Consider the following 20443-nt stretch of genomic DNA (forward strand, 5'->3'; position numbering starts at 1 on the left):
TTCCTGGACTTGTGTGAGTGTCTCCTTTCCCATGTTAGGAAAGTTTTTGGCCATTATCTCAAAATATTTTCTAAGGCCCTTTCTCTCTCTCTTCTCCTTCTGGGACCCCTATAATGTGAATGTTGGTGCATTTAATGTTGTCCCAAAGGTCTCTGTCCTCATTTCATTTTTCTTTTTTTGTTTTTTTATTAATTTTTATTGGAGTATAGTTGCTTTACACTGTTCTGTTAGCTTCTACTGCACAGCAAAATGAATCAGCCATACATATGCATATATCACCTCCCTTTTAGATTTCCTTCCCATTTAGGACACCACAGTGCATTAAGTTGAGTTCCCTGTGCTATACAGTACATTCCCATCAGTTGTCTATTTTATACATAGTATCAATAGTGTATATGTGTTGATCCCAATTCCTCACACCCCACTGCTTTCCTCCTTGGTATCCATACATTTGTTCTCTGCGTCTGTGTCTCTATTTCTGCTCTGTAAACGAGGTCATGGATACCATTTTTCTAGATTCCACATATACGTGTTGATATTTGTTTTTCTCTTTCTGATTTACTTCACTCTGTATGACACTCTAGGTCCATTCACATTTGTAGAGACAAATGACCCAATTTCGTTCCTTTTTATGGCTGAGTAATATTCCATTGTATATATGTACCACATCTTCTTTATGCATTCCTCTGTTGATGGACATTTAGGTTGCTTCCATGTCTTGGCTATTGTAAATAGTGCTCTCATTTTTCTTTCTGTATCAGTTCTGCAGTAATGATTTCCATCAGTCTGTTTTCCAGCTCGCTTATTTGTCCTACTGCCCTATTTATTCTGCTATTGATTCCTTCTAGTGTATTGTTCATTTCAGCTATTGTATTGTTCATCTGTTTGTTCTCTGAAGCTTCTATAGGGTGTTTTTTGGCTGCACTGTGCAGCATGTGAGGATCTTAGTTTCCCAACCAGGGATCAAACCCATGCTCCCTGCAGTGGAAGCATGGAATCTTAACCACTGGACCACCAGGGAAGTCCCCTAGCTCTTTATTAAGCATTTCTTATATCAGTCTGTGCCTCCATTCTTTTTCCAAGATCTTGGATCATCTTTACTATCATTACTTTGAATTCTTTTTCAGGTAGACTGCCAATCTCCACTTCACTTAGTTCTTCTGGGGTTTTGTCTTGTTCCTTCATCTCTGCCATCTCATTTTGTCTAATTTTCTGTGTTTGTGGTCTCCATTCCTCATGCTGCAGGATTGTAGTTTTTGCTTCTGGTGTCTTCCCCATGGTGGGTGAGGTTGGTCCAGGGGCTAGTGCAGGTTTCCTCATGGGAGGGACTGGTGCCTGCTCACTGGTGGATGGAGCTGGGTCTTGTCTCTGGTGGGCAGGGCCATCTCAAGGGCTATATTTACAGGCAGCTGTGGGGTCAGGACTTTGGGTGGAACTGTGTCTCCACCCTGTTTGTTGTCTGGCCTGAGGTGTCCCAGCACTGGAGCCTGCAGGCTGTTGGGTAGGGCCAGGCCTCACCAAAATGGTGACCTCAGGGAAAGCTCATGCTGATGAGTATTTCCTGGGGCCTCTGCCACCAGTGTACCTACCCTACAGGGAGCCACAGCCAACCCTCACCTCCCCAGGAGACCCTCCAAGATCTGCAGGGAGGTCTGGCCCAGGCTTCTATGGAGTCACTGCTTTCCTCTGGGTCCAAGTGCATGTGAAACCCTGTGTGTGCCCTCCAAGAGTGGAGTCTCTGTTTCCCCCCAGTCCTGTGGAGCTGCTGCACTCAAGCCCCACTGGCCTTCAAAGCCAAATGCTCTGGGGCCTCCTTCTCCTGATGCTAGACCCCCCAGGCTGGGGAGCCTGATGTGGGGCTCAGAACTCTCCTGTGGGAGAACCTCTGTGATATAATTATTTTCCAGTTCGTGGGTCACCCACCCGGCAGGTAAGGGATTTGATTATATGGTAAAAGTGCCCCTCCTGCTGTCTTGTTTTGGCTTCTTTATCTTTGGGTGTAGAACATCTTTTTTGGTAGGTTCAAGTCTTTTTTTGCCAGGGGTTGTTTAGCAGTTAGTTGTGGTTTTGGTGTTTTTGTGAGAGGAGGTAAGCTCAAGTCTTTCTACTCCACCATCTGCGTCCAACCCTGGCAATAGCTTTTGAAGTATGCAAACACATACAGTCCTAAGTTCTGCTGCCTGCAGATGAGTATCTAAATTCTTCTCTGGGAGACAGTAGCTGTAGTGAGGCAGAAGGAGAGTGCAAAGATGGTGTCTATCAGCTTATGTTCCCTGAAAACATCTCTGTAGGCCCCAGGTGGTTGCCAAAAGAGAAGCCTCAGGCCAAAGCTCCTGGACAGGCAAACAGGCCTCTTTCACAGAAAGATGGGGTGTGTTGCAGTGTGCTGTCTGTCTGTGCAGTGCCCTGGGGGTGGTAGCCTGCCAGGAACTGTCTCTTCAATTGTTAGTCCCACTGGACACAGGAACATAAGCTCCCCCTGGCCTTTAGGGCCAAGCAATCAAGGGGTGTTCCCTGGGCAGCAGCTACAAAGATCAGGGCACCAGCCACGTGTAAAAGCTCCCTTCCAGGAGATGAGGAAAGGGAAAGTGCGAAGATGTGCCCAATGGCTGTAGCAAAGCTGAGGGGGAGTGTAAAGATGGCACCTGTGGGAAAAAGTTAAAAAGAAAGAGATGCTGCTGCCAGCCAAAACAGAGGGAGAGTGTGAGGATTGTGCCCCCCAGTCTCTGTCCCTAGAGGGTGTTCCAGCAAGCTCTTGGAGATGTGTGTTACAGTATATGCCTACCCCTCAGGCCAACTCTTTAAGTAAAAAAAAGGCTCATTTGCTAATATTAAAGTGTGAGCACAGGCTCCCTCTGAGCTGGACCCTGGGGCAGGTGAGTCTGAGCTTGCAAGCCTTTTAAGAGCCATTTCACTCAGATCACTACTGTCTTGTGGGTCTTGTGGACATAAGCCCCATTGATTTTCAAAGCTAGATGTCTTGGGGGGCTCATCTTTCAGGTACAGGTCTTAAAAGTTATGATGCCTGATGTGTAGTTCAAACCCTTCACTCCTCAGGGAGAAGCTCTGGGTTTTGAGTTACACCCTGATTCTGGGTCTCCATACCAGGGGTGGGGTTAGCAGTGAGGTTGCATCCCAGCCTCTCCTACACACTTCAACGTGGTTTTCTTCTCGTTTGCCTGATGTGTAGTCCGTGCTCAGCCAGCCTTTCCAAGGAAATTGTTCCACACATAGCTATAGACTCAGTTTGTCCGTGGGAGGAGGTCAGTTCAGGATCTTCCTACGTTGCCATCTTGAACCAGAACCCCATTTTTTCCTTCTTTTTAAATTCTGCTGTTCCAGAAGCCTCCTATAAATGGCTTCTTATTATCTTTCAAATCCAAGATGCTTTAAAAATCACTAAAAGCCTAGATCCAGAAGCCTCCTATAAATGGCTTCTTATTATCTTTCAAATCCAAGATGCTTTAAAAATCCCTAAAAGCCTAGATCCTAACTGTACTTATCTAGTCAAAGATTGTGGAGGCTTCCAATGAACATTAACAGTTGCCAAGCAAAGAGTGCTTATTGTGTCCCAAGACATTGTGCTAAGTTGCTTTATATACATTATCTCATTAAAAAGCCTCTCAGCAACCCTATGAGGTTCAACAGTGTTACTACCCACATTTTACAGATCAAGAAAACGAGACCTAAAGAAGGGAAGTGACTCGTCCAAAGATACTGGAAGGGCTAGGAATACAAATCTACCTGATTCATATAACGTTTAGCACAAATGTAGAGTTTAAAAATTGTAGAATACTAAGGCATCTATCATAAAGCCTTAGATAGGCAAGTCATTCTGCTGAGGCCTACTCTGTAGTATATAAAACCTGTAATGTGAAACTTGAGAAATGGAACAGAGACCTCCAATCCTCCCTAACCCCAGGGGAACATCTACTTTTCTTTGGTTAACCTTCTATAATGTTTTTTGTTTAAAAATCAAAACCCCAAAAAGGTAGTATCTTTCTTTATAAGTGTGGTTATATTATTTATATAAAATAACTAGCTCCTTCAAGGTTGATAGGTATCCAACAGTTCTAGTATTTCAGGGTTTTAAGAAAAACAACGTTTACCAAATCTATAGTCTCAGTCATTATGTTCTCAGTGTTATCATTCCACTCACAGAAACACCAACTCTTACATGTGCTCCTATACAGCGTATTATCCATCCCTTCAACATCTGTATAAGTATTTACAGAACCTTTATGGTGCACAGGGGTACTGTGCTAGAGGATATGCATTCTTCAGAAAGAGCTCTCATCCTCAAGGATGTTTAGTTTGTAAAAAGTCCAAATGCATCAACAGGGGAATGATTAAACATATTCCAGCCCAAGTGTAACTAGGATACACTATGGAGTTGTAAAAAGGTAACTCTAGACATGGAAATGTACCACAGCAGCACATACATACACAAAACATTCTCCATACTCTATGAAGCAGAGTTGTTTTCATCTCAAGTTGTTTTGCTGAGAACCAGATGTTCACAGTTCCAAACTTAAGGAAAGAGGTGGAAAGGGGGATAGAATAAACTCCCATTCCTGTGATAAGCAAGATTTCTTGTACAATAACCAATTCAGGAAAAATGTTTCCAGGTCACCATTTTTTCCCCATTCAAAACCAAAGCAGAGGGCTTTACCTGGTGGTGCAGTGGTTGAGAGTCTGCCTGCTGATGCAGGGGACACAGGTTCGAGCCCTGGTCTGGGAGGATCCCACATGCCCCAGAGCGACTGGGCCCGTGAGCCACAACTACTGAGCCTGTGCGTCTGGAGCCTGTGCTCCGCAAGGAGAGGCCACGATAGTGGGCCCGTGCACCGCGATGAAGAGCAGCCCCCGCTTGCCGCAACTGGAGAAAGCCCTCGCACAGAAACGAAGACCCAACACAGCCAAAAATAAATAAATTTACACAAAAAAAACAAAAAAACAAAGCAGAGCAATCAAGATGGCAGAGAAGAAGAACGGGAAGCTCACCTCCTCCCACAAATACATCAAAAAATACATCTATGTGTGGAACAGACTCCTACTGAATGCTCACAGAAGACCTCAGACTTCTGAAAGGACAAAAAGAATCTCCAAATAACCAGGTAGGACAAAAGAAAAAAAAAATAGAAAGGAATCTGGACAGGACCTGTACCCCTGGGAGGGAGCTGTGAAGGAGGAAAGACTCCCGTACCCCAGGGAGTCCCCTCACCGGCAGGAAAAGGGATCAAAAATGTATTTGAAGAAATTATGTCTGAAAACTTCCCAAACCTAAAGAAGGAAACACATCCAGGTACAGGAAGCACAGAGGGTTCCAACAAGATGAACCCAAACAAACAAACAGACCTACACCAAGACATATTTTAATTAAAATGGCAAAAGTTAAAGAGAGGATCTAAAGGCAGCAAGAGAAAAACAACTCATTACAAGGAAACCCCCATAAGGCTATCAGCTGATTTCTCTACAGAAACGTTGCAGGCCAGAAGGGAGTGGCAAAATATATTCAATCTATCATTTAGAATAGAAGGAGAGAGAATTTCTTAGACAAGCAAAAACTAAAAATACAGCAATACTAAACCTATCATAAAAGAAATACTGAAAGGTCTTCTTCTCTAAATAGAAAAACAAGAAGCTATATCAAAGAGAAAATTACAACCAAAAAGTAAATCACTTACATAAGCCACTATATAGATTAAAAAGGAAAAAAATAAATTTTTTGTGTGTGAAAGTGATGATGACCACAGTGAACAGCAAAAGGATAAACATGAAGATGTAAAAGAGGACATCAAAATCATAAAATGTTGAGGAGGAGAGTTAAGAAAATGTAGATTCTTCTTTTTTTAGAATGTATTTGAGCCTATATGACTACCAGTCTAAAGCACGTAGATATATGAAGGGGTTTAACATACTTGAAAAACAGGGTAACCACAAGTCAAAACCACAATAGATTCACAAAAACCAAAAAGAAGAGAACACAAGCATAAGGGGAAGAAGAGGAAATACAGAATTAACTGGAAAAAAAGATTTAAAATGGCAAAAAATACACATCTATCGAGAATTACCTTAAACATCAATGGACTAAATGCCCCATTCAAAAGACACAGAGTGGCAGACTGGATAAAAAAACAAAAGCCTACAATATGCTGCCTATAAGAGACCCATTTTAGGGCAAAGGACACACAGATTGAAAGTGAGGGGATAGAAAAAGATTTCATGCAAACGGAAATGATAAGAAGCAGGGATCGCAATACTTGTATCAGACAAAATAATAGACTTTAAAACAAAGGCCATAAAACCATAAACAAAGATAAAGAAGGACACTATATAATGATAAAAGGATCAATACAAGAAGAGGATATTACTCTCATCAACATATATGTACCTAATATAGGAGTGCCTAAATACATAAAACAAATATTAACATACATAAAGGGAGAAACTGACTGGAATACCATAACAGTAGGAGACCTTAACACCCCACTCACATCAATGGACATATCTTCCTAGACAGAAAATCAATAAGGCATCAGAGATCCTAAATGATAAAACAGAACAGTTAGACTTAATTGATATTCTTAGAACATTACATCCAAAAAACCCAGAATATACATTCTTTTCAAGTGAACATGGAACATTCTCTAGGACTGGCCACATACTAGAGCACAAAGCAAGCCTCAACAAATTTAAGAGGATAGAAATTATTTCAGGCATCTTTCCTGACCACAACAGCATGAAACTAGAAATCAACCATAGAAAAAGAAAACAATTACATGGAGTCTAAACAACATGCTAGTAAAAAACCAATGGGTCAATGATGAAATCAAAGAGGAAATTTAAAAAATATCTTGAGACAGATGACAATGAAAACACAACTGTACATTATCTGTGGGATGCCACAAAAGCAGCTGTTAGAGGGAACTTCATAGCGATACAAGCCTTCCTCAAAAAACTAGAAAAATCTCAAGCAACCTAATCTACCACCTAAAAGAATTAGAAAAAGAACAAACAAAACCTAAAGTCAGCAAAAGGAAGGAAATAATAAACATCAGAGACAAAAAAATGTAAAATGTTAAAAAAAACCAGATAAAATCAATAAAATCAAGAGCTTGTTCTTTGACAGTGTAAACAAAATTGACAAACCTTTGGCCAGGCTCATCAAGAAGAAAAGAGAGAGAACCTAAATAAACAAAATAAGAAAAAAGGAGAAATAAACAATACTGCAGAAATACAAAACACTGTAAGAGAATATTATGAACAAGTACATGCCAACAAATTTGCCAACCTAGAAGAAATGGACAAGTTTTTCTAGAAACATACAGCCCACCAAAACTGAATCAAGAAGAAATAAATAATCTGAACAGACCAATCACTAGAAGTGAAATAGAATCTATAAAAAAAACAAAACCAAAAAACTCCTTACAAACAAAAGTTCAGGACCAGGTGGCTTCACAGGCAAATTCTACCAAACATATAACGAAGAACTTATACAAATCCTTCTCAAAATCTTCCAAAAGACTGAAAAGGAGGGAACACTCTCAAAGACATTCTATGAAGCCACCATCACCCTGATACCAAAACCAGACAAATATACCACCAAAAAAAAAATTACAGGCCAATATCTTTGATGAATACAGATGCAAAAAACTACTAGCAAAACCAAATAAAATATTAGCAACCCAAATCCAACAACACATAAAAAAGATCATGCACCACAACCAAGTTGGATTCACCCCAGGATCACAAGTATGGTTCAACAAATGCAAATCAATTAATGTGATTCATCACATTAACAAAGAAAAGACAAAAATCACATGATCATCTAAATAGATACAGAAAAAGCATTTGATAAAATTCAACATCCATTCATGATAAAAACTCTTACCAAGGTGGTAACATAACATAATAAAAGCTATTTATGACAAACCCACAGCCAATATAATACTCAACAGTGAAAAGCTGAAATCCTTCCTGCTAAAATCTGGAACAAGGTTGCCTACTGTCATGACTTCTATTCAACATAGTATTGGAATTCAGACAAGAAAAAGAAACAAAAGGTATCCAAATTGTAAGGGAAGACGTAAAACTGTCATTCTATGCAGATGACATGATACTGTATATAGAAAACCCTAAAGAACTGATAAATTCAGCAAGGTAGCAGGATACAAGATTAACATACAGAAATGGGTTGCATTTTTTTACACTAAAAACACAATATCAGAAAGGGAATGTAAAAAAACAATACCTTTTAAAATCATACAAAAAAAAAAAAAACCTTAGGAATAAAGCTGACCAAGGAGGTGAAAGATTTATATGCTGAGAACTATAAACCATTAATAAAGGAAACTGAAGATGATTTAAAGAAATGGAAAGATATCCCAGGCTCTTGGATTAGAAGAATATCATTAAAATGGCCATACTACCCAAAGCAATCTACAGATTTAATGTGATCCCTATCAAATTACCCATGACATTTTTCACAGAACTAGAACAAGTAATCCTAAAACTTATATGGAACCAAAAAAGACCCAGAATTGCCAAAGCAATCCTGAGGAAAAAGAACAAAGCAGGAGGCATAAACCTCCCAGACTTCGGACAATACTACAAAGCTACAGTAATCAAAACAGTGTGGAACTGGCATGAAAACAGACATGTATCAATGGAACAGAAATAGAGAGCCCAGAAATAAACCTACATACCTATGGTCAATCTTGACAAAGGAGACGAGAATATACAATGGAGAAAAGACAATCTCTGCAGCAAGTGGTGTTGAGAATGCTGGACAGCCACATGTAAATCAATGAAGTTAGAACATACCCTCACACCATGCACAAAAATAAACTCAATATGGCTTAAAGACTTAAATAAAAGACATGACACCATAAAACTCCTAGAAGAGAACATAGGCAAAACATTCTCTGACATAAACCATACTAATGTTTTCTTAGGTCAGTCCCAAGGCAATAGAATAAAAGCAAAAATAAACAAATGGGACCTAATCAAACTTACAAGCTTTTGCACAGCAAAGGAGACCATAAACAAAACGAAAAGACAAACTACAGAATGGGAGAAAATATTTGCAAACAATGTGACTGATAAGGGCTTGATTTCAGAAAATATACAAACAGCTCATGCAACTCAACAACAATAAAAAAAACCAACCCAATCAAAAAATGGGTGGGAGGGGGCTTCCCTGGTGGGGCAGTGGTTGAGAATCTGCCTGCCAATGCAGGGGACACGGGTTTGAGCCCTGGTCTGGGAAGATCCCACATGCCACGGAGCAACTGGGCCCGTAAGCCACAATTACTGAGCCTGCGCTTCTGGAACCTGTGCTCCGCAATGAGAGGCTGCGATAGTGAGAGGCCCGCACACCGCGATGAAGAGTGGCCCCCGCTTGCCACGGCTGGAGAAGGCCCTCGTGCAGAAACAAAGACCCAACACAGCCATAAATAAATAAATTAATTAATTTAAAAAAAATGGGCAGGAGACCTAAATAGACATTTCTCCAAAGAAGACATACAGATGGCCAACAAGCACATAAAAAGACGTTCAATATCACTAATTATTAGAGAAATGCAAATCAAACCTACAATGAGGTACCACCTCACACATGTCAGAATAGCCATCATTAAGAAGTCTATAAATAACAAGGCTGGAGAGGGTGTGGACAAAAGGGAACCTAACTACACTGTTGGTGGGAATGTACATTGGGGCAGCCATTATGGAGAACAGTAAGGAGGTTCCTCAGAAAACTAAAAATAGAGTTGCCATATGATCCAGCGGACAAAGCTGGATTTGTCCATATGTGGACAAAGCTATAATTCAAAAAGATACATGCACCCCTGTGTTCACAGAGGCACTGTTCACAATAGCCAAGACATGGAAACACCCTTAATGGCCATCAACAGATGAATGGATAAAGAAGTCACACACACACACACACACACACACACACACGAATACTACTCAGCCATAAAAAAAAACAAAATGCCATCTGCAGCACCATGGATAGGCCTAGGCATTATCATACTATGTGTAGTAAGTCAGAAAAAGAACGACAAATACCCTGTGATACCACTTATATGTGGAATCTAAAATATGACACAAATGAACATATCCATGAAACAGAAACAGACTCACTGACACAGAGAACAGACTTGTGGTTGCCAAGTGGGAGGTGGGGTGGGAGAGGGATGGAGTGGGAGTTTGGGGTTAGCAGATGCAATCTATTATATGTAGAGTGGATAAACAACAAGGGCCTACTGTATATCACAGGGAACTATATTTAGTATTCTGTGATAAACCATAATGGAAAAGAATACTTAAAAAATGTATATATATGTATAACTTAATCACTTTTCTACACAGCAGAAATGAACACATTGTAAATCAACTATATTTCAATTACTATATTACTTTTTTAAAAGTAAAAAAACAAAACAACTTTGAACCCCAAAAGGACATTTAATAACCTAGATTACTCCTTCACTGACTAGAGACTATCATTGAGAAAGTTTGCTCTTTTTCTTTTAGCCACTGCAACTGCATTTCTCAGACTGCTAAAAGTGTTAACGTGTTCAAGGTAAGTTTGGATGACATGACAGAACCATGTATCTCCACACTGAAGAGCCACAATAAACATTAGCACATCAAAGGCTCTGCAAAGTCCTAAACAAATGTCTGGTTTTGTTTAACCTAGAGCATTCCTCCTTGAGCACAGAACACCTTTTTTGGCAGCATATTTGGAACATCAGTTGGGAACAATTAAAATTATCAGTTTCTGGGCATTTTTCAACAAAAAGTAGCTTTCTAGATTTTCATCCTAAAATTAGACTGCAAGCTATTTTGCATATCTAAGTTTTATTTTGTCCTTGCTGACTTGGGTAAAGAAGAATTTGGGAAAAACCATTACCAATGAATAGACTTACCTCCTGCTTCTAACTGAACTCCTGGAGTCAAGTGAAGAAATTCTGGTTTCATGCTTACTCGGGAGCCAGAAATAAAACCAACCACAAATTCAGAATGCTCTTCAGCCATTCTCACCTAAATGGAATGTAATAAAAGATTACAAGAAAGCACTTAACCACACAGAATGTAAGAAACTTTATTTCATAGATGCATTTCCTCATTTCATATTAAACTAATTACATCTAAAACGGGTAATCTTAAATATGAATCTACACACTTGCTCCATTAAGACCACCCTGAAATAACACCTTCTGTCCCCTTCTCCTATAACCAAACACTGAAAACACTAAAAATCTTATGTGCATCTAAACTCTAGATGCTGCATCGTTACTTATTTGTAATAATGCTTGGGGACCTACCTACTTCCAAAAAGGATATTAAGTAGTACTCTAGAATACATTTATAATGGTATAAAACCACACTGACTTACTGCCTATCTACATAGATATTCAAGGACAGCCACCACATAAAAAACCACTATGTTGTTAAGAGCTAGCTAAAGAAATCTTACCTCTACAGTTTTCCCTCTTCTTTAACATTTGCCAATAACTTGTCTCCACAATTTCTCTACCATTACCTCACATTCATAGAAGCCTCCCTAGAAGGTCTGCCTGACTTTCTAATTTGGCTCTTCCCTGAGGCCCAGACTGTTCCATTCTTGCCACTAAGTACTACCACCAACCAAAAATCAATGTACTGTCCTTGAGCCAGATCCAGAATGCCAAATATTAGCACTGACTCATGGACCCTCTGCTATGAGAGTTGGGAAATTATAGACATTTATGGTCAATTCAGGGGTGCTGTTAAAACCTGGCCCTAGGGCCATATGAATTCTTCACAGTTCCACAGGCTTTGAAATATGAAACATAAATTCCCATGTAAAAATTAAAATTTTATTTAAAATTCCTGTTACTTTAAAAAGTAATAGTCTTTAAAATATCTGCAAAGATAATCCGTCCATCTTTCTAGGTGATTATCCAACTATGAACCTTGCCCAGAGGAGACTGTAAAGAGGAGCTTTATAACTAGATGATTATCCATCTCTCATTTTTTCTGGCATGCAGGGGGTTGGAGCTGGGCACTAACATGTATGGTGTTATAAGGATTTTTAATAATGGGGAGCTACTAAAGGAAACAATGTGTCTGGACTCTAGTTAAGAGCTCTCCCATACAATGCCAATCAATATCAAAGACTGAAAAGGTAAGCTGCTTCATGTGGGCTGCTGTCATGAGAATATGCATCTGTGTGTGACTCGGGAGATTCCAAGAAACTGCGTATCTGGGAAAAAGCTATTCAATTTCAATTCATGGTGAAAGGGAAAAAACTCCTCTATCTTAAAGACCAGGTAAATACAGACATATGTTTATTTGACCCAATATCCGTGTTTCAATGTTCCTCTCTTAGAGTACAGTTCAAATTTCTTTGGTGTACACTACAAGATATAAAATGCTATTAACCATCAGGATATTCTAGCCAACTAGTATTAATATACTGTCACACAAACAGCAGGTGATTTTTTTGTTTTTGACAGCAATTCCATAGACCCCAAATTAAGGTATTTTCTTCCCTTGTAACATCTAGTGTCACAGCCCTGGCCTTCTATTTGCCCCAATCTCTCTCCTCTGTCACTTACCGCTGCTTCAGTATAGCTCCCAGTGGCCAAGGAGCCAGCAGAGCTCATTTCTGCAATGAGTAAGCACGCCCGGTGCAGGGGCAGGCCTACTTCTCCCAGGCCTTTCACAACTCCTGAGCCTGGAACCACATGAGCGTTTACTAGATCTGCCCAAGAAGCTATTTTAAAGATACCACCTATGAAAAGGGGAAAAAAGATATCTGTCAATTTCCAAACAAAATCCCTTAACTTTTACCCAGCCAACCAACTACAATATGGAAATAATCTCCTAGTAGTAACATGTCAATGTAATAGCGAAACACTTCAAGAATTTTAGTGATTATCAATGGACCTACTTGTGAAAAATGTATCTGTCCACCTGGTTAGCTAGTTGAGAAATCACAAGGAGAAAAATATCTTATAAGTTCTACACTTAGTTTACTAGCAAAACTGATAAGACTTTTTCCTTGCAGGCTGATGCTTGTGACTACCAATAAGATTTATGCAACTGGAAAGGGTCCAGTGAAGACAGGTTGTTTGTTAAGTGGAAGACATCAACTGAAATTCCTCTAAAGATGACAAATTTTCGTTCTGTAGGGATCTCTCAGAAACTTTACCATCTCTCAAATCTACTTGTTCCTTAGATCTCTTTAGCTCTTCAAATTTCAATAGACAATTGTATTCATTTTAAAAGCAGACAACAGTAACCCAAGTAGATTTTTGAAAAAAAAACTATATGTAAACCTATAGAAGTTTGTATAACTCTTTCAACAGTCAATCTTTTTTTTAGAAGTATTTATTTATTGATTTGGCTGTGCCGGGTCTTACTTGCGGCATGCGGGCTCTTAGTTGCAGCATGCGGGATCTAGTTCCCTGACCAGGGACTGAACCTGGGCCCCATGCATTGGGAGCGCAGTCTTAACCACTGGACCACCAGGGAAGTCCCAACAGTCAATATCTTTAGCACATGAAGAAAGTCATTACAGACAAATCTCTCCTAAAGAAACAGCTTAAGAATATATATGTATTACTTTAAGAAAAATTGTTATCTCAAAAGATGCTTATAACTGTTAAATAACATAAAATGTCTGTTGTAAGGGTAAGTGAAAAAAGAGATATACCCAATATAACAGAAAGTTGCATAGAAGAATGGGTAAAGAATTAAGCACTTTTTATGCTCTTACCTTGAGCTCCTATTTAACAAAATTTTTTAAAAAGGATGCATATCAACAGATCTTTTTCTGCTAAAAATAAATCTTACTTTATACTACCTTTTCCTTGTCTCCTATATCTGCAATTTTCATTCTTTGAATATTCAGAACTCATTGTGTTCTGCAGGGCCAACATCTGTCATTTTTGCCTGCCTAGAACCCATGTCCCTTTCTTCTGGCATAAGCACAGCCATTTTCTTTAGGGAAATAACCCCTAACTATACCCTGGGGTTCAAGAAGTTTACATAAATAGCCTCACAATGATCAAGGGATCAACCCTAGAAGACAAAGACATAACAACCATAAATATTTACGTACCCAACACAGGAGCACCTCAATACATAAGGCAAATGCTCACAGCCGTGAAAGGGGAAATCAACAGTAACACAATAATAGTGGTGGAATTTAACACCCCACTTACACCAATGGACAGATCATCCAGACAGAAAACTAATAAGGAAACAAAAGCCTTAAATGACACGTTAGACCAGATACACTTAATCGATATTTACAGGACATTCCATCCGAAAGCAGCAGAATATACTTTCTTCTCAAGTGCACACGGAACATTCTCCAGGATAGATCACATCTTGGGTCACAAATCAGTAGATTTAAGAAATTGAAATCGTATCAAGCAACTTTCCAACCACAACACTACGAGATTAGAAAGCAATTACAGGAAACAAACTGTACAACACAAACACATGGAGGCTAAGCAATATGCTACTAAATAACCAAGAGATCAGCAAAGAAATCAAAAAATACCGAGAAACAAATGACAAAGAAAACACGACAACCCAAAACCTATGGGATGCAACAAAAGCGGTTCTAAGAGGGAAGTTTACAGCAATACAATCCTACCTCAAGAAACAAGAAATGTCTCAAATAAACAACCTAACCTTATACATAAAGCAACTAGAGAAAGAAGAACAAAAACCCTGCAAAGTTAGTAGAAGGAAAGAAATCATAAAGATCAGAGCAGAAATAAATAGAAACAAAGAAAACAATAGCAGAGATCAATAAAACTAAAAGCTGGTTCTTTGAGAAGATAAACAAAATTGATAAACCTTTAGCCAGACTCATCAAGAAATAAAGAGAGAAGACTCAATAAAATTAGAAATGAAAAAGAAGTTATAACTGACACTGCAGAAATACAAAGGATCATAAGAGACTACTACAAGCAGCTATATGGCAATAAAATGGACAACCTGGAATGGACAAATTCTTAGAAAAGTACAACCTTCCAAGACTGAACCAGGAAGAAATAGAAAATACGAACATACCAATCACAAGTAATGAAATTGAAACTGTGAATAAAAATCTTCCAACAAACGAAAGTCCAGGACCAGATGGCTTCACAAGCGAATTCTAGCAAACATTTAGAGAAGAGCTAACACCGATCCTTCTCAAATTCTTCCAAAAAACTGCAGAGGGAGGAACACTCCCAAACTCACTGCACGAGGCCACCATCACCCTGATACAAAAAACAGACAGTGATATCACAAAAAAAGAAAATCACAGGCCAATATCACTGATGAACATAGACGCAAAAATCCTTAACAAAATACTAGCAAACCAAATCCAACACATTAAAAGGATCATACACCATGATCAAGTGGGATTTATCCCAGGGATGCGAGGATTCTTCAATATATGCAAATCAATCAATGTGATACACCATATTAACAAGTTGAAGAATAAAAGCCACATAATCACCTCAATTGATACAGAAAAAGCTTTCAACAAAATTCAACACCCATTTATGATAAGAACTCTCCAGAAAGTGGGCACAGAGGGAAACTACCTCAACGTAATAAAGGCCATATATGACAAACCCACAGCAACATCATTCTCAATGGTGAAAAACTGAAAGCATTTCCTCTAAGATCAGGAACAAGACAAGGATGTCCACTCTTGCCAGTATTCAACAGTTTTGGAAGTCCTAACTATGGCAATCAGAGAAGAAAAAGAAATAAAAGGAATCCAAATTGGAAAAGAAGAAATAAAACACTCACTCTTTGCAGATGTTTGCAGATGACATGATACTATACATAGAAAATCCTAAAGATGCCACCAGAAAATTACTAGAGCTAATCAATGAATTTAGTAAAGTTGCAGGATACAAAATTAATACACAGAAATCTCTGGCATTCCTATACACGAACAACGAAAGATCAGAAAGAGAAATTAAGGAAACAATCCCATTTACCATTGCAACAAAAAGAATAAAATACCTAGGAATAAACCTAAGGAGTCAAAAGACATATGTGCAAAAAACTAGAAGATACTAATGAAAGAAATCAAAGACAACAAAAACAGATGGAGAGATATACCATGTTCTTGGATTGGAAGAATCAATATTGTGAAAATGACTCTACTACCCAAAGCAATCTACATATTCAATGCAATCCCTATCAAATTACCAATGGCATTTTTCACAGAACTAGAACAGAAAATTTTGCATTTTGTATGGAAACACAAAAGACCCTGAATAGCTAAAGCAATCTTGAGAAAGATTGAGCTGGAGGAATCAGGCTTCCTGACTTCAGACTATAATACAAAGCTACAGTAATCAAGACAGTATGGTACTGGCATCAAAACAGAAATATAGACCAATGGAACAGGATAGAAAGCCCAGAGATAAACACACACCTATGGTTACCTAATCTACGACAAAGGAGGCAAGAATATGCAATGGAGAAATGACAGCCTCTTCAATGCATGGTGCTGGAAAAACTTGACAGCTACATTTTAAAGAAATGAAATTAGAACACTCCCTAACACCATATAGAAAAATAAACTCAAAATGGATTAAAGACCTGAATGTAAGGCCAGACACTATAAAACTCTAAGAGGAAAACACAGGCAGAACACTCTAACATATATCGCAGCAAGATCTTTTTTGACTTCCCTCCTAAAGTAATGAAAATAAAAACAAAAATAAATGGGACCTAATTAAACTCCAAAGTTTTTGCACAGCAAAGGAAACCATAAACAAAACAAAAAGACAACCCACAGAATGGGAGAAAATGTTTGCAAATGAAGTAACTGACAAAGGATTAATCTCCAAAACATACAAACAGCTCATGCAGCTCAGTATCAAAAAACAAAGAACCCAATCAAAAAATGGGCAGAAGACCTTAATAGACATTTCTCCAAAGAAGATATACAGATGGCCAACAAACACAGGAGAAGATGCTCAACATCACTAATTATTAGAGAAATGCAAATCAAAAGTACAATGAGGTATCACCTCACATGGGTCAGAATGGCCACCACTGAAATATCTACAAACAACAAATGCTGGAGAGGGTGTGGAGGAAAGGGAACCCTCTTGCACTGTTGGTAGGAATGTAAATTAATACAGCCACTATGGAGAACAGTATGGAGGTTCCTTAAAAAACGAAAACTAGAACTACCATGTGACCCACAATCCAACTACTGGGCATATACCCAGAGAAAACCATAATTCAAAAAGATACATGCACCCAGTGTTCACTGCAGCACTATTTACAATAGCCAGGATATGGAAGCAACCTAAATGTCCATCAACAGCGGAATGGATAAAGAAGATGTGGTACATATATACAGTGGAATATTACTCATCCATAAAAAGGAATGAAATTGGGTCATTTGTAGAGACGTGGATAGACCTAGAGACTGTCATGTAAGTCAGAAAGAGAAAAACAAATATTGTATATTAACGTATATATGTGGAATCTAGAAAAATGGTATAGATGATCTTATATGCAAAGCAGAAATAGAGACAAGATGTAGAGAACAAACGTATGGACACCAAGTTGCGGGGGGGGGGTGAACTGGGAGATGGGGATTGACATATATATACTATTGATACTATGATAGATAAGTAATGTTATCTATCATATTTATAACTAATGTAACTACTGTTTAGCTCAGCAAACTCTACTCAATGCTCTGTGGTGACCTAAATGAGAAGGAAATCCAAAAAAGAGGGGATATATGTATACGTATAGCTGATTCACTTTGCTGTACAATAGAAACTAACACAACATTGTAAAGCAACTATACTGCAATAAAAATTTTTAAAAAATAGCCTCACATCACCAGGAGCAGGGTATATTACCCAGGTGAGCTAATAAAGGTATTCTATACCCCAGGTCTGAGCGACTGGTTTGAGGAGTGTGCCTACCTGAGAAAGAAGTCAAGAGAGAAGAAAGCAGAGCTGAAACTTGGAGAGAAAGCAAGGCCAAAAGACATCACTTGAGCTCCTAGAGCCAACCATGGCTTTTCTACAGCTGGACTTTGTCATGTCAGCCAATACATTTCCTTCTGTTCTTCAGCCAGTTTAAGCTGGATTTGTGATTCTTGTTGGTTCCTGAATAATACTTACCTTCATACTGCTTTTTTACTGTGTTTCCTATATCTGCAAATTTCCGGTCTTCAAATATTAGAAACTCATGGCGCTTTGCCAGAATGGTTAACTCCTTCATCACATCCAGAGTAAAATCATTCAAAATATCTACATGAGTCTTGAGCATGCAGATTCTGGGTCCTAAAGCATCTGCTAGCTGCAACAGCTCTATGGACTCTGAAATATCAGCAGACAGGCACAGATTGGTCTCCTTCTTTTGCATAAGCCTGAGAAGCTTTGATGCAACTGGGTGGATCCCGGGCAGCTCTGCACGTGCACCAAAGCTTAGTTCTTTGGGTCCTTTCTTTACAGAAGGGAGAGAACCACTATGATTAGCTGCCACAAAAACATTCTCCTGAATAAATCTCTTCACTCTCTCGACCATCTCAGCATCAATTTTTTTCTGTTGCTCAAGAATCTCCAGCATTTTGGACAATGTACACACTGAGTGGAGATGAATCCCATGTGCCTGCAACTTGTCCTTTCCTCCTTGCTCTCTGTCCAGCAGCACTATGGCATCAGTGACCTTCAAGCCCTCCTTCTGAAGAACCTCAACAGTTTCCAAAACACTAGATCCACTGGTGACAACATCTTCAATGATCAAACAGGTTTCTCCTCGATTAATAGCCCCTTCTACAAGACGCTTAGTACCTAGAAAAGAAAAAATTACGTTGACTCTGTTTTAAAGTTATATATTTCAGCCAACTCAAGATGTATCCTGCAGTATAAATTTGGCATGTATTTATGAAGAGGGGGATAATCGAAATTATATTTTCTGATAATCTACTTTGGAACTACTTTAGTTTTAAAATTCCTAATGAATCTTCAATGTGCCACAATTACTGTTTTGTTCAGTGCCTATGTATTTCAAAATTGTCAAAGTTACATATACAGAACATTTTTAGTAAAACTAGCAAATTATTTAACGGTATAAAACATCATTTAATGTGTTTATGATCAAAATTTCAAATACAGGTTTTATTAAGGCAAGATCACCTAGGTCAATGAAAGTTATGAAACAAAGAATAGCCCAATATCATCAATGAAATCATTCCTTTTTCCATTAACAATTTCTTTATTCAAGATCAGCCAAACAACTGGCCTTCTGAGCACATAAATGCAGGAGGGAAAATATTCGACAACCACTGAGGTCAATCACCACAGCGTTATCAGCTATGTAATGTAATGTGACTAAACACACTTCCCCACTCCAACCCCTACTGCAGACTATTTTCAGATAATCTACAAACTGTAAATACTCAGGCTGTAGACTACACAGACTCATGGTTTAGAGATTCATTTTTACATTTTCCACTACCAAGTTTATCTTATTTTGAATCAGAATAGATATAGTGGGCATTTTGCCTACGTTCTGAACTTTCCACAGGTACTGTCTTTGCTCTTTCCCCAACTCCTTTCCTTCCCTTGCAGAATTGGCAAGTTTAACTGAATCATCTTACACGAGAACATGAGACTGCGAGTACTCATAGGTATATTTTTAAGTTAATGATCTTATTCTAAGAAATATTTTTGAAGATACATAATAAGGAAATAGAAACAGTAGTCTTATGGCAGTGATTCATAGAGATAAACACTGTGCTGCTAAGTGGCAAAAACATTTGTCTAATTTTTTTATAATGGAGAATTTCAAACAAAACTAGACAAAATAGTATAACAAACCTCCACAAATACAGCACCTCACCACTTAGCAATTCATGGGCAATCTTGCTTCAACTATAACTCCAACATCACCCTCCCCCCAAAATTTTTAGACACAAATCCCAGACATCATATGATTTCATCATAAAATTTTTAGAACACATCTGTAAAAAGGACTCTTTTCAAAAAGAAGTAACAAAAACAGTATCACACCAACATAAAACAACACGAAAAAATCATTAGCACTTAAGATCATCAAATATGAAGTCAGTTCCAATACTTTTAGATTGATTTAGTTTTAATGCAGCCCACATTTAAAACACCCACCTGATAACCTACCGCCATGAACCCATAAAAACATCTTCATTTAGAATTTCATGTGGCATTTATTTTTTTTTTGGCCACCTGGACAGCTTGTGGGATCTTATTTCCCCAACCAGGGATCAAACCTGGGCCCCCTGCAGTGGAAGTACAGAGTCCTAACCACTGGACTGCCAGGGAATTCCCTCACATTGCTTTAACAGATTAATTTTATTCATGCAATTTAAATATAAATACATTGGGAAAGTAAGTGCTCTTAGAACATTCTT

The 20443-nt window shown here is 38.5% G+C and overlaps 1 protein-coding gene across 1 annotated transcript in view; it reads right to left on the reverse strand.

Annotated features, from left to right (window-relative positions):
- UMPS (uridine monophosphate synthetase) overlaps nucleotides 1-20443 on the reverse strand; it is a 54327-nt gene that overhangs the window by 9003 nt on the left and 24881 nt on the right. The window contains exons 3-5 of the mRNA XM_065876186.1: nucleotides 18174-18845; nucleotides 12612-12787; nucleotides 10938-11052 (exon numbers count right to left, since the gene is read on the reverse strand). Coding sequence (XP_065732258.1) covers nucleotides 10938-11052; nucleotides 12612-12787; nucleotides 18174-18845 — 963 coding nt within the window. The remainder of the gene's footprint in view (nucleotides 1-10937; nucleotides 11053-12611; nucleotides 12788-18173; nucleotides 18846-20443) is intronic.

The sequence above is a fragment of the Phocoena phocoena genome, chromosome 4 (genome assembly GCF_963924675.1).
Source record: "Phocoena phocoena chromosome 4, mPhoPho1.1, whole genome shotgun sequence".
Classification (NCBI taxonomy): Eukaryota; Metazoa; Chordata; class Mammalia; order Artiodactyla; family Phocoenidae; genus Phocoena; species Phocoena phocoena.